This window comes from Aotus nancymaae, unplaced genomic scaffold (assembly GCF_030222135.1).
Source record: "Aotus nancymaae isolate 86718 unplaced genomic scaffold, 86718_ANA_hifiasm-v0.15.2.pri h1tg000210l, whole genome shotgun sequence".
Classification (NCBI taxonomy): Eukaryota; Metazoa; Chordata; class Mammalia; order Primates; family Aotidae; genus Aotus; species Aotus nancymaae.
Window position 1 is genome coordinate 2,098,593 of NW_026988625.1, and position 13,590 is coordinate 2,112,182.

Sequence of the window (13,590 nt, forward strand, 5' to 3'; positions counted from 1 at the left end):
TCTGAGGTGGCCCATGTTTGTGTGTCAGGTGACAGTGGGCAAACATGTATCTGTGTATGTGTGCGTTATGTGGTGTTTTCATGTGCCCCATGATCAGGGCACAAGTTGGGGGGCCATTTTAGTTGATTAATGCCAACCCCTGGATAGGTAAGATGGGAGGGGGTGGACGTTTGAAGGAGGGATATGAGCGCTGCCTAATGCCTAAGATTCTAAATCTGAACTTGCTTTGTGGTTAATACAGTTGTTCAGGATGTGATGTCCCCAGTTCTCTCTCCATGATTGTGGAGGTCCTGGCCATTCTCAGGCTGGTCAGGCAGACAAGAAATGGTCTGCAGCGCTAGAGGAGGTTTCCCAGGGAGAAAGACGAACCCAGCGTTTCTCAGTAACAGCTGGAGGTGGGGGTGTGGGGGTGGGAAGACGCATCCCTCACCTGTTTACCCTGGGATTAATCTTTAGCTCCCTACAGATATAGCACAGGGCTTGTCTCAGCACAGCAGGATCTACTCTGGTGTCCACCACATGCACACATCCTGGTTGCTGCCTGACCATGGCCAATTTTGATGGCCAGGGTCAGGAGGAGGTGAAAGGCTCCCAGAGAAGATCTGTTTGGGATCCCGATTTGCCCTCTAGCTTCCCTCAGTGCTGTCCAGGACAGTGTCCCTGCCCTGGCACTCTGAGGAGCAGACAGACAGGCAGAGATGGGAGGATGGGGTCCAGTCTGCCTGCCCAACAGGGACCTCTTTAACCCTAGGCAGGATGGAGAAGGTGCGCTTTCAGGATTCCACTAGAAGATTTGACCTTAATCATTTGGGCGAGTTATACCCACTGAGGAAACAGCTTTCTCCTCTGAGCAGGGAGAGGGTTACTTGGATGTGCTCCGGGTCCCCAGGGCTCCACTGTTCTATATAATGACGTGTGGTAGCTGAGGGCAGTGACCAACTCATGTTAATGCCAGCCAAACCTGAGCCTTAGGCCAGGCGTGGTGGCTCACGCCTATAATCCCAGCACTTTGGGAGGCCGAGGCGGGCAGATCACAAAGTCAAGAGATCGAGACCATCCTGGTCAACATGGTGAAACCCCATCTCTACTAAAAATACAAAAATTAGCTGAGCATGGTGGCGCGCGCCTCTAGTCCCAGCTACTCAGGAGGCTGAGGCAGGAGAATTGTCTGAACCCAGGAGGCGGAGGTTGCGGTGAGCCGAGATCATGCCATTGCACTCCAGTCTGGATAACAAGAGCGAAACTCCATCTCAGAAAAAAAAAAAAAAAAAAACCCTGAACCTTAGAGTTGGACCATGACTGAAACCTCACCAGAATTTGAAATAGTGTGGAACGTCGTTGTGGGGATTTTTTCGACGTGTCACAAAGGAGACTGGGCAAATGCTTCAGCCACTGTGATTTCCCCCGGGGGCTGCCTTGTTTGGTGTCAGGGTTTTTTTGTGTGTGTGTTGTTTTTATCATACTGAAATTCTGGAACTTAGAGTCACACTCAGGAGTGTAACCATCCCTGGACTATGGGTGATACTTCTGTTTTTCTGCCAAGTCTAAGGAAAGGGACATCTTAAAGGTCAGAGGCATCAGTATATGGCCCTTTGCTTTTCAGTCCACTTACTACATGGAGGGAAACCTGGGCCACCCCGTGTTCCAGACACAGTTTGGAAGGATCGCGGTGAACATTTGCTACGGGCGGCACCACCCCCTCAACTGGCTTATGTACAGCATCAACGGGGCCGAGATCATCTTCAACCCCTCAGCCACCATTGGAGCACTCAGGTTACTCACTTGGTGGGGTCTGGGGGCTTCCTGGGGCCTAGCCAGCTGAAACCCAAGACTGGGCTGTGGAGCTCAAAGGTGGCAGCAGACAGTCTCGGCCACCAGGATGTTAACAGAGCTGAGCCCCAGGATTGTATGTTGTGCATGTGACCAGCTTTTCGGTTAAAAAAATCCTTGAGATGGCAATGAATAATCCCCCACCCACAGCAAGAGCTGCTCTACAGTAAAACACCAACCTCTGCTGTGATTCTGAACACTGAGATGAAAATAATTCCCCCCTTCCCTGTAGTCACCAGGGGACTGCAGAAAGCCCCACTTTGGGCTGGGCTCGGTGACTCACACCTGTAATCCTAGCACTTTAGGAGGCCAAGGCAGGCAGATTACTTGAGGTCAGAAGTTCGAGACTAGCCTGGCCAACATGGCAAAACCCTTTCTCTACTAAAATTACAAAAGTGAGCTGGGCGTGGTGGCATGCACCTGTAGTCCCAGCTACTTGGGAGGCTGGGGCAGGAGAATCACTTGAACCTGGGAGGTGGAGGTTGCAGTGAGCCAAGATGGCACCACTGTACTCCAGCCTGGTGACAGAGTGAGACTCTGTCTCAAAAAAAAAAAAAAAAAAAAAAAAAAAAAAACCCACTCACCTCTAAGTCCTTGGGGCATTGGAGCATAGTAGGTGCCAGACATCTGGACAAGAGAAGCCGCAAATGAGGGAGTTGGTGATCAGTCAAGGAAACTTGTCTTTAACCAGAGAAGGGTTTTATTTTTGTAACACATAAGTGTTTTGGTGTTAGCCTCACCCCTAAACAGATACAACTGGCCTTGTCAAGGCAGGGCTGGGGGATGAGGGGAGAGTGGCCCTGGAAGCTGGAGAACTCTTGGGCAGTACCCCACCCCCTGGGCCCCTCATTTAGGAGCCACAGCCAGTGAGCTGATCTGAGCCTGTGTGACTGTGCTGCTGCCGCCTCTCTCTTCCCCAAAGGCTAAGCATTTGAGTGGTTTCCAGTTTTGCATCACTACAAGTAACAGAACTCTAGGAATTTATGTGCAAATACTTTCTTCCCAACTCACTTCCTCCCAAGCAGGATTCCTGCAGCAGGAGGTGCTGGCTTTCACTCTCCGTGGTCTTGCCCTGTCCTGCTGTGGGTAGGGAACGGGGAGTTCTGGTGGGTGGGCAGCTTTGAGTCTCTGCAGCCCACACTTGTCTCTCTTGTCCTCATTCTCGACTGAATTTCAATTGAATTTCTTCTAAATGTCAGGGTGTAATGTTTACCTTTTCTTTTCAGCACACTGCCCCTTTCTCAAGAGTAACATCCCCTCCGCTTTCAGCGTTTGCACAGCAGGTTCCATCTGGAGTCAGAATGTAAACCCCTTGTCTGTTACCTCAGGTCTACCACCCTGCCCACGTACCTGGAGATATGGTCCATGTCCAGGAGGGGTACTGTTGGGTAGAAGGGGAAAAATCAGGCCTCAATCTCCCCTCAGAGAACATTCTGAAGTGTCATGGTGGCCAGGTCACCAGTGACAGCGTTCGTTGGTGGTCGTGGGTAGGGTTATTACTGGTCATCCAGCTACCAGGCCTGAGCAGAACTTTGGGGCCAACCCCTAGAGCAGCCCCCTCCGCTGGCTCTGGGTAAGACATTTGGCAAGCTCCATCTCCCTGCAGGGGTCCCTAGAGGAACCAGAAGCACTAGGGCATCTGGCTTCTGGGCCAGAGCAGGCAAAGCTATGGCCACGGACTCAGATGGCTCCTGGCCTTGTGTGTTCAGAGGCCCTCCCCGACCCTTTTATCTTAGGCTTTTATTAGCTCCGGTTAGGCAAACAGAAGCACCCCAGTGTAATATGCATATAATTGCTATGTCCTCAGCAGCCTATTAGGCTTATTAAAAATGATTGATTTTTCCTTCCTCAGCCAAGAATCATCCAACCCTTGGCTTTTCAGGGTGAGGCTGGCAGTAAAAACTAACAGGTCTTTTGGAAAGCAGTATGTTTCATGAGCTCCTAAAATGCTCATGCCCTTTGGCCCGATAATGATACTCTTAGAACTGTAGCCTGAAGAAACAATCTGAAAGAGGGAGGGAAAGCCAGGCACAGTGGCTCACATCTGTAACCCCAGCACTTCAGGAGGCCAAGGCTGGCAGATCACTTGAGGTCAGGAGTTTGAGACCAACCTGGCCAACATAGTGAAACCCCATCTCTACTAAAAATACAAAAATTAGCCGGTCATGGTGGTGGGCCTCTGTAGTCCCAGCTACTCGGGAGGCTGAGGCAGAAAAATCGCTTGAACCTGGGAGGCAGAGGTTGCAATGAGCTGAGACTGTGCCACTGCACTCCAGCCTGGGTGACAGAGCAAGACAGGAAAAAAAAAATGGGAAAGGCAATGCATGGGAAGGTGCTCACAACAACTTACTTACAGTAATCAAAAAGCTCGCCTGGGGGAAGTGTCCAGGCTAAGTATATTGCAACCCATCTCTTCCACAGGTTGTTGTACAGCCACTAAAAAGAGTCATTATGAAGGTAATGTAACATGACAAAAGCCTGTGAGCAAGAAAAAGATGTCCAGGCTGTGGTCAGAACTCTTGGAAAAAAGAAAAAAACGTTTGCCTATGGACAAGGATAGTCATGGAGTGTGGGTGAAAGGCAGCAGGTGGTTTATTATGTGATAGGATTCTGGGTGGTTTGTTTAAAATAATAAATGATGGAATTGATAGTGTTTTTTAGCACAATGCTGGGCAAATCCCCACCAGCCGCACACAAGCATTGGATCATAGTTTCCAGAACCATCCATTCCCTTTTCTGGCACCTTCTGCTGCCTGTGTAGGAGACAGACATGTACATGTGTATGTACACACGTGGGCCAGCAGGGTGTCCTCATTCATTTTTGAGTCCCACAGTTCTCAGCACACAGTAGTGTCTGAGTGCTTTTGATTGGGTTATCCTGATAATCCTGGAATGTGTCCCTTGCAGCTTGTATGACCGAAGATTTCTGCCACCTGTGTATATTCATTGGCAAGTCACCATCCTATCCCCTTGCTGCATCTTGCCTTCCCACTGCGATTATTTTTAGGGATTTGTGAGCACTGCACTGGGAATATGGCAATGGTCCCCACTTCCCCATCAGACTCATGATTCCCGCACACACTGGGCTCTCACTAACCCCAGCTTCCTTTCCCCTGGTAGTTTTGAGAGCATAAATTTTATTGCCAGCTGTGGGTTTGGGTCCTATGCAGAACACCTCCCTGGAGAATTGCAACTAAGATGTTTATGGCAATCGCCCTGCAAGTGTCTGTTTAATTCCTGAAAATGTCATTTACTGGTGTGTTTCTGTAAAAGTCGTTTCTGAAGTTTTGTCAGCTTGGCTTAGCAGCTGGGGAAAAAAGCAGCAAAATGAGTCCCCTCAATCAAGCCTGTGATTGTTTTTTTTTTTTTTTTTTCAGACTTGTGACTCCTCCTGAGAATTAGGCTTGTGACAAGCACCCACCCCCTCCACCTACTTCCTGGTTTAAACCAGGTGCATGCTGACAGGAAGGAAGATTCCAGGGCATTTTGCTCCCAGTCACACAGTGTTTCTAAGTGGGCATTACTCCTGTCAATCTGGAGTCTTAAAGATGTTCCTCAGACAAAAGATAATTAGTGACAAGAAGGCCCACTGGCTTCCATGTCACATCTTAGTTGGCGGGCCAGAGAAGGACAGGGTCTCTGGTTGAGGCTCTCCCATCACACTCTCTCTTCACAGGTGCTAGACTGAGGAAGGCCCACAGCTCAGCCGAGCCCGTGGGATGCCTCCATCCTGGGCCACTTCCCCACTGGCCAGTAAGAGAACCAGGGAGTCTTTACTTAGAGACTCAGGGTTCAGAAGAGGGAAATGGGAAATCACTGGGAAATGGACCGGCTTGGAGGAGGTGATCCTGCTGCAGAATCTGACCCCTTATCCTATTACCTAAGTTCCTTTCTTGTTTGCTGGCCCTGAAATCTTCCCCCTTTGGAGATTGCCTTGCAAGGCAGCACAGAAAGGCAGGAGAGTTAGGATAGGGCAGGTAGTGCCCATGCTTAGCCCTCACAGGCCCTGCACAAGCCCTCCAGGCTCCCGGCTCCCTTCTGGCATTCACCAGGAGAGGTTCTGCCCAGCCCAAAAGGTGTGTTCCGGGAGAAAAGATGGAGGTGGGAAGTGGTGGTTATGGAACTCCTACCACGTGGATCTTCACCTGGGTGGTCAGTCTTCACAGTCTTCCTTTGAGGACATTTCAGAAAAGGAAACAGGCTTAGGATGAGGATTCGATCCAGGGCTGCTAATTCTGGCAGAGCACAGCCACGTGGCTTCTGCCTGCAGCAGTCCCTTCCCAGAAGGATGTTCAGGCCAGGGCAAGGTGCTGAAGATAGGCCGGCCTGCTTGCAGGTTTGGGGTGTGACCAGTGAGTCTTCTGGCTGTCCCCACCACTGGCCCAGGAAAGCCTGCAGCCATGCTGAGCTCAAGGCTGAGCATCGACTAAGTCTGGCCAGAAAGTCGGCAGCCTGGTTCCTCTTCGTCCTCTCTTACAGCGAGTCCATGTGGCCCATTGAGGCCAGAAACGCAGCCATTGCCAATCACTGCTTCACCTGCGCCATCAATCGCGTAGGCACGGTAAGTCCCGAGGTCTGGCTGGGGAGAGGAGCCGCCACCTGGTGGCCCTGGTGGGACACCCCGTTCCCTCTGCACGTGTGCCACAAATCCTAGGGTCCGGAAAGGGGTAAAACTGGCTTGGTCTGTTACTTTTCAGGATATCTCTGTCCTCCTATTTTTTCTGTTTTTGTGTTTGGCTGAAGCCATTTTGAAAAGATCTTTGATGTGGCAGTTCTCACCCTGTCACCTCCAAGTATCCAGTTTATCTTCCCCATTGGCCCCATTCCCTGAACAGTTCTGACTGCCAAACAGAATGCACTTATATAATCTCTTCCTCATCTTTATTAATCAGATATCAGACTCTAATCAGAGAATCTGATCAGTCTGAGATAACCAAGGTTCCACACTAAGTCGATCGATCTGACTTCTAACAGCGTAAAGAAACCTGATATTTTTGGCTGGGTGCGGTGGCTCACACCTGTAATCCCAGCACTTTAGGAAGCCAAGGCTGGCAGATCACTTGAGGTCAGAAGTTTGAGACCAGCCTGGCCAACGTGGCAAAACCCTGTCTCTACTAAAAATATAAAAATTAGCAGGGCAGGCCGGCACGTGCCTATAATTCCAGCTACTCAGGAGACTGAAGCACGAGAATTGCTTGAACAAGGAGGCAGAGGTTGAAGTAAGCCAGGATCATACCACTACACTCCAGCCTGAGTGAGACTCTGCCTCAAAAAAAAAAAAAAAAAAAAACTCCAGGCGTGGTGGCTCATGCTTGTAATCCCAGCACTTTGGGAGACTGAGGTGGGTGGATCACCCGGGGTCAGGAGTTCAGGACCAGCCTGGCCAACATGGTGAAACCCCGCCTCTACTGAAAATACAAAAAAATAGCTGGGCGTGGTGGCAGGCAGCTGCTTAGGGAGGCTGAGGCAGGAGCATTGCTTGAACTGGAAAGTGGAGGTTGCAGTGAGCCAAGAGCGCGTCATTGCACTCCAGCCTGGGCAACATGAGCAAAACTCCGTCTCCAAATATAAATAAATAATAAAAATAAATAGAAACCTGATGTTTTAGTTAGCCTTTGTAACCCCATCACAGGTTAATATACAGTTTCCGTTAAGCTTTGGGGGAAATACTGAAAGCTGTGTGTGTACCCACACCCCCACCCCTAGCCCACTTCCTTCACAGACCCCGGCCCAGGGTTTTAATTACTTCAGGCAAGCCGGCCTCAGTTGCCCACAGCCCTGAGAAACCAGTTTGTGCCCAGTGTCTTTCTTTTCTCTCAGATTATAAATTCCCCAAAGGCAACATCCAGGTTTTTACCCTGCTTGTCAAATTCCCCCGCTGGCCCAGGGGTAGCTGCTCAGCATGGGTGTTTAATAAGCACTTAATTGCCCGGTGAGTACAGACCTTTCCAGCTCACCTTAACTGTTTCCTGACTGACTTACCTCTTAGCCTGATTGTCCGGCTGGCTGAGTGAGCTGGAATGTGTAGTGGTAGTGCCACCTATAGGTTCCCCTTACCACGGTCTTATTTCACAGGAGCACTTCACGAACGAGTTTACCTCTGGAGATGGAAAGAAAGGTATGTCCCCTGAATTTCCATGGTGGCTGCAGTTGAGGAGTGGGCCTTCGTCTCCCCTTCTCTGTCTGCTTCCTCTGGTCGGGATCTGCCACACAGATCATGTCTGCATGCCTGGCACCTTGGAGGAGGCGCCAATCCCTCTCTGCTTTATTGCCTGCAGCATTGGAATCAGCCTGTGGGTGGGGTGTGGATAGGCAGACCCAGGCTTGAGGATTGGGTTGGACTCCATCCATCCCCTGGGAGTGGTGTGAAGATAGACCGAGAGGATGTCGGGGATCCTTTGTGAGCCCTCTGACAGGGAGAGGGGCTCTCATCCAGCCTGTAGACCTCTCTCCCCACTTTCCTTTGTCCTTGTCCCCTTTCCCCCTGCCCAAACCAGCTGTACAGGTGCCCCAGGGCATTGGCATGGATGGCCCTGGGTTTCTAGAGTCCACAGCTTGTTTTGATCTGAGGGCATGGTCCACCTCACCTCTGCTAAGAGCCCTAAAGATCGATACAAAAGGTCTTTAAAGAAAAAAAAAAAAACCCTAAAGACTCCTTTCCCAGGTGGGGCGCGGAGGCTCACACCTATAATCCCAATACTTTGGGAGGCCGAGGCGGGTGGATCACGAGCTCAAGAGATCGAGACCATCCTGGTCAACATGGTGAAACCCCGTCTCTACTGAAAATACAAAAAAAAAAAAAAATTAGCTGGGCACGGTGGTGCGTGCCTGTAATCCCAGATACTCAGGAGGCTGAGGCAGGAGAATTGCCTGAACCCAGGAGGCGGAGGTTGCAGTGAGCCGAGATCGAGCCATTGCACTCCAGCCTGGGTAACGAGTAAAACTCCGTCTCAAAAGAAAAAAGACTCCTTTCCCATGTCTCCAGCCAAGAATGAGGGAGGTAGGGACTGCCCCTCCCTCACCAAGGAGGTATCTGAACTAGCTCAGAGTATCCTCTAGAAAGCCGAAAGGGGCTGAGCAGATCCATTTTCCAGGAAAAAACTTCCTGAAAGGGTCCCAGATGCCCCTACTGCAGGCCTCAGACTTCTAGAGTCCCTGATGCTAGTTAACTTACTGCAAATAGACATGCAGAAAGGGCAGGAGAATGAGCATCCACTGGGTGCCTGCTGCGACTGGGTCATGCTAGGCCCTGCCCAGCCCCCCCTGTTCCTTACGTGTGTGGGGGGTGGCTGCTAGGCCTCCCTGACTAGTGAGGGGACCAAGGCATGGAGGGAGGGTGAGGGTGACGCAGCGGGCAAGGCAGATGAGGGCAGAGCCTCTAGCTCACTGTGGGGGGCCACAGAGGAAGCCCCCAGAGTGTGACTTTCTGATTTCCTTCAGCTGTGGGTGGCAGCAACACCTCTCAGAAGGGTGACATTTAGACATTTCCCCAGGGGCAAAGGGGAGCAGCATAAGGGGGGCATTTGCAGCAACTGGCTGGGCCTTCAGGCCTGAGGAGGGAGATAGGCCCTTTGGGCCTTAGCATTTGGCAGACACTGGGAGGATGGCGTGGACCTTGTCCTGGGCCTGCCTCAAGGTGCCTGACCGACTTCAGAGTCCACAGTGCATCCACACAAGTTTACAGATGCGTTTCTTTGCTCCTCTAAAGCTCACAAGGACTTTGGCTACTTCTATGGCTCGAGCTACGTGGCAGCCCCTGACAGCAGCCGGACTCCTGGGCTGTCCCGTACCCGGGATGGACTGCTGGTTGCCAAGCTCGACCTAAACCTCTGCCAGCAGGTGAATGATGTCTGGAACTTTAAGGTAGGTCCCCAGGACCCCTGCTGTTACCTGCTCCTCTGCTTTGGCTCTCATCCTGCTCTCAGGGCTGGGAACTACTGTTGGGGGGTTGCCCACGGCAGCACGGGGTACCAGCTCCCACCCGAGGGCTCCGTGTGAGCTGAGGGCTGAATCTCTGCCTCCTTGGTGGCTCCTGGGAGGAACAGTTGGGCCAAACAATGTACAGGCAGCAGGCTGCAATAAATTCTCCTCTCATCTGATTTAGATTCTGGGTGCCTTCAGACAAATTAATCTCAATTTCATTTGTCCAGAGAATAGAATGGATTGGTTCCTCTAATCCTTTTTTCCTTTCCAGGCATTTGCACTTATCACAAGATAAATGTGCATGTCTGGTTCTGCTTGTGGCCAGTCCCCACAGTCTAGGCCCTGATGATAGTGGGAAATGGGTCATGCAGAGAAATGGAATCTAGGCCTGGCTCTGCCACACCCTTCCTCAGTCCCCTTAATTAAGCCCCTTCTGCTCCCAAGCTTTAGTAATCCCAGTTGTAAAATAAGGGACTTAGCGAGAAGGTCCCATGCTGGCTTTGACACCTAATGCCCTGTGATGTTAGGAGTCAGAAGAGTGGAGGTGTCTACCCTCCTGGGACGGGACTCTGCCCTAGAAGGGCTCACATCTTCGGAGTTTGCTGTATTAGTGTTCAGTGGTGTTTCTACCAACTCAGCACCCCTTTTTCTTTTTTTGGTGGAGTGGGAGGCATGGAGACAAAGTCTTGGCTTTGTCATCCAGGCTGGACCAATGGCACAACCGTAGATCGTGACAGCCTTGACCTCCTGGGCTCAAGCCATCCTCCCACCTCAGCCTCCCGAGTAACTGGGACTACAGACGTGCATCATCACCACCACACCCAGCTAATTTTTTAAATTTTTTATAGTCTCACTGTTGCCCAGGCTGGTCTTGAACTTCTGGCTTCAAGCAATCCTCCCACCTCGGGCTCCCAAAATACCAGGATTACAGACGTGAGCCACTGTGCCCTGCCCCAGCCACCTTTTATAAATAAATCATTTATGCAAATAAGTGTCACATTGCTAGGCTGGGCACGCATGTAATCCCAGCACTTTGGGAGGCTGAGGCGGGTGGATTACCTGAGGTCAGGAATTCAGGACCAGCCTGGCCAACATGGTGAAACCCTGTCTCTACTAAAAAATACAGAAATTAGCCAGGCATGGTGGCAGCACCTGGAATCCCAGCTACTTGGGAGGCTGAGACAGGAGAATTGCTCGAACTCGGGAGGCGGAGGTTGCAGTGAACTGAGATCGTGCTATTACACTCCAGCCTGGGCAACAAGAGCAAAACTCCATCTCGAAAAAAAAGAAAAGTCACATTGTTATAACTGACTTTGCCCGGTGTGACTGAGAGACCACCAGGGCCTCTAACCTAGACATGGGCTTTTGGCCTTGATCCCATTTTCTGAGCATGGGTTCCTGGGCACATCCCCTCAGTCTCAGATCCTTGTCAGACTAACAAGGTATTGCCCATGAGAGAGTCTCCTGACCTGTCTCTCCTCTTCTTAGAAGCAGAACCTTTCCCAACTTTGGTAATGGGCTTGAGCTCCTGTCGAGGCTTTTGGGGGTAGCCCACCTTGGGAAAGGAGGGAAGGAGGGAGGGCATGCTGGATGTGAGCACTCTGGGTGGGCTTTCCAGCCCCATCACCCTTTGTATCCACGATGAGATGCCACATGGAGTAGACAGAACTCCACACCCATCCAGGAGCCCCTGGTTCAAATCCCAGCATTTTTTTTTTTCTTTTTTTTTTTTTTTTGAGACAGCGTCTTGCTCCGTCGACAGGCTAGAGTGCAATGGTGCAATCTCAGCTCACTGCAGCCTCCGCCTCATGGGTTCAGGCAATTCTCCTGCCTCAGCCTCCTGAGTAGCTGGGACTACAGGCGCATGCCACCACGCCCAGCTAATTTTTGTATTATTAGTAGAGATGGGATTTCACCATGTTGGCCAGGATGGTCTTGATCTCCTGACCTCATGATCCACCCATCTCAGCCTCCCAAAGTGCTGGGACTACAGGCGTGAGCCACCATGCCCGGCTTAAATCTCAGCCTTTTGTACACCTGGCTGGTGATTTGGAGCAGTTCACTCTTCTCTGGGCTGTAGGCTGCTCTGGAAAGCAACAGGACCATGGGACTCCCCTCCTCCCTCCTGCCTCAGCAGACCACACCTTCCGGATGGACAGGTCTAAGAGGTCGCAGCAGGCAAGGCTGGGCTGTATGAGTCATCGTGGCATCTCTGAACTTTGCCACAGTACCAGAATCAGTGCCAAAAGGTCACTGTCAATGAACCTTCCAGACGCATTCCTGTCCCATGGCTGCCCTCCAGTGGCAAGAGGTGGTGGCGTGTAAGTGATGGGCATTTATAAAACCAGAACCTCTAAAGTACATCTGTGTTTTGCTTTCAGATGACGGGCAGATATGATATGTACGCACGGGAGCTGGCCGAAGCTGCCAAGCCCAACTACAGCCCCACCATTGTGAAAGAGTAGCTGGCTTCAGTGCCTGCCTTGGGGTGAGGGAGACACCTCTGCCCCAGCAGATTAGCAAGCGTGGCAGGTTTAACATATCCAAGTTTTCCCCAGCACCATTGTCCAGGTCAACTTTAAAGTGCCCAGGCAGAGGGAGGGTGGCATGGGGAGTCACTTTTTTTTGGGGGGGGCGGGGGAGATGGTGTCTCGCTCTGTCACCCAGGCTGGAGTGTAATGGCATGATCTTGGCTCACTGCAACCTCCACCTCCTGGGTTCAAGCAATTCCCTGCCTCAGCCTCCCAAGTAGCTGGGATTGCAGGCGCCCACCACCATGCCCAGCTAATTTTTATATTTTTAGTAGAGATGGGGTTTCACCATCTTGACCAGGCTGGTCTTGAACTCCTGACCTCATGATCCACCGCCTCGGCCTCCCAAAGTGCTGGAATTACAGGTGTGAGCCACCGCGCCCAGCCAGGGAGTGACTTCTTAATGGGTAAGAGGCTTACTTCTTTGGTGCTGGAATCGTTTTGAGTCTAGGGAGAAGTGATGGTTGAATAACGTGGTGAATGTATTAGATGCCACTGAATTTGTATACTTCAGAATGTTTCAGTTATGCGAATTTTACCTCAACTAAAAACAAAATGCCCAGGCACTGCTTGTGCTGCTGGATTTGAGATTAGACAGATGATGTTGTCCATCCTGTCCACCAGTGGGAAGAGGGTGAGAGCTGATCCAGAGTCCCTGAGCCTATGGCATGGCTGTGGTGGGTGGGATGGTCTTTGGATGTGTCGGCCTAGCTAGGCTACAGTCCCCAGTAATTCAATCAGACATTAATCTAGGTATTGCTGTGAAGGTATTTTGTAGATGTAACAAAAGTCCATAACCAGTCAACTAAGTAAGTGAGATTATCTAGATCATCTGGGCAAGCCTGACCTGATCAGTCAAAAGGCCTATAGAGCAGAGCTAAGGGCTTCCCTGAGGAAGAAATCCTGCCTGTGGACAGCAGCCCAGCTCTTGGCGAGAGTTCCTGACAGCCTGCCCTTCCTGACAGCCTGCCTTACAGATTTTGGACATGACTAGCCAGCTCCTACGATCACTGAAGTCAATTACTTGCAATAAAGCTCAATACATACCCTACTTGTTCTGCTTCTTTAGTTGAATCTGACTGCTATGGATTTTGGTGCCAGAAGTGGTTCTAGAGAAATACAACCTTAAAGATTGAGTCTTCTGCATTGGTTCTGGATTTTTTTAGAATTCTTCCCTAGTTTGATTGAACTTAAAGGCATTAATGACTATTTCCATAGAGTCAGGGTAAAGAGGGTAGTGGTAGTCCACGGCATGGTGCAGCAATACTAATTTACATGAGAGGCCAGCCATCAGCCTGTGCCCAGA

General features: G+C 50.9%; 1 protein-coding gene across 2 annotated transcripts in view; it reads left to right on the forward strand.

The window, feature by feature from the left end:
• Positions 1-13,335, forward strand: part of UPB1 (beta-ureidopropionase 1) — a 35,857-nt gene extending 22,522 nt beyond the window's left edge. The window contains exons 6-10 of one of the 2 annotated variants that reach the window (XM_012454159.3): positions 1,604-1,773; positions 6,310-6,391; positions 7,906-7,948; positions 9,539-9,693; positions 12,135-13,335. In XM_012454159.3, coding sequence (XP_012309582.2) covers positions 1,604-1,773; positions 6,310-6,391; positions 7,906-7,948; positions 9,539-9,693; positions 12,135-12,218 — 534 coding nt within the window. In that variant the 3' untranslated portion in view covers positions 12,219-13,335. The remainder of the gene's footprint in view (positions 1-1,603; positions 1,774-6,309; positions 6,392-7,905; positions 7,949-9,538; positions 9,694-12,134) is intronic. The other variant, XM_021673935.2, reaches the window with a different exon arrangement.
• The last annotated feature ends 255 nt before the right edge of the window (positions 13,336-13,590 follow it).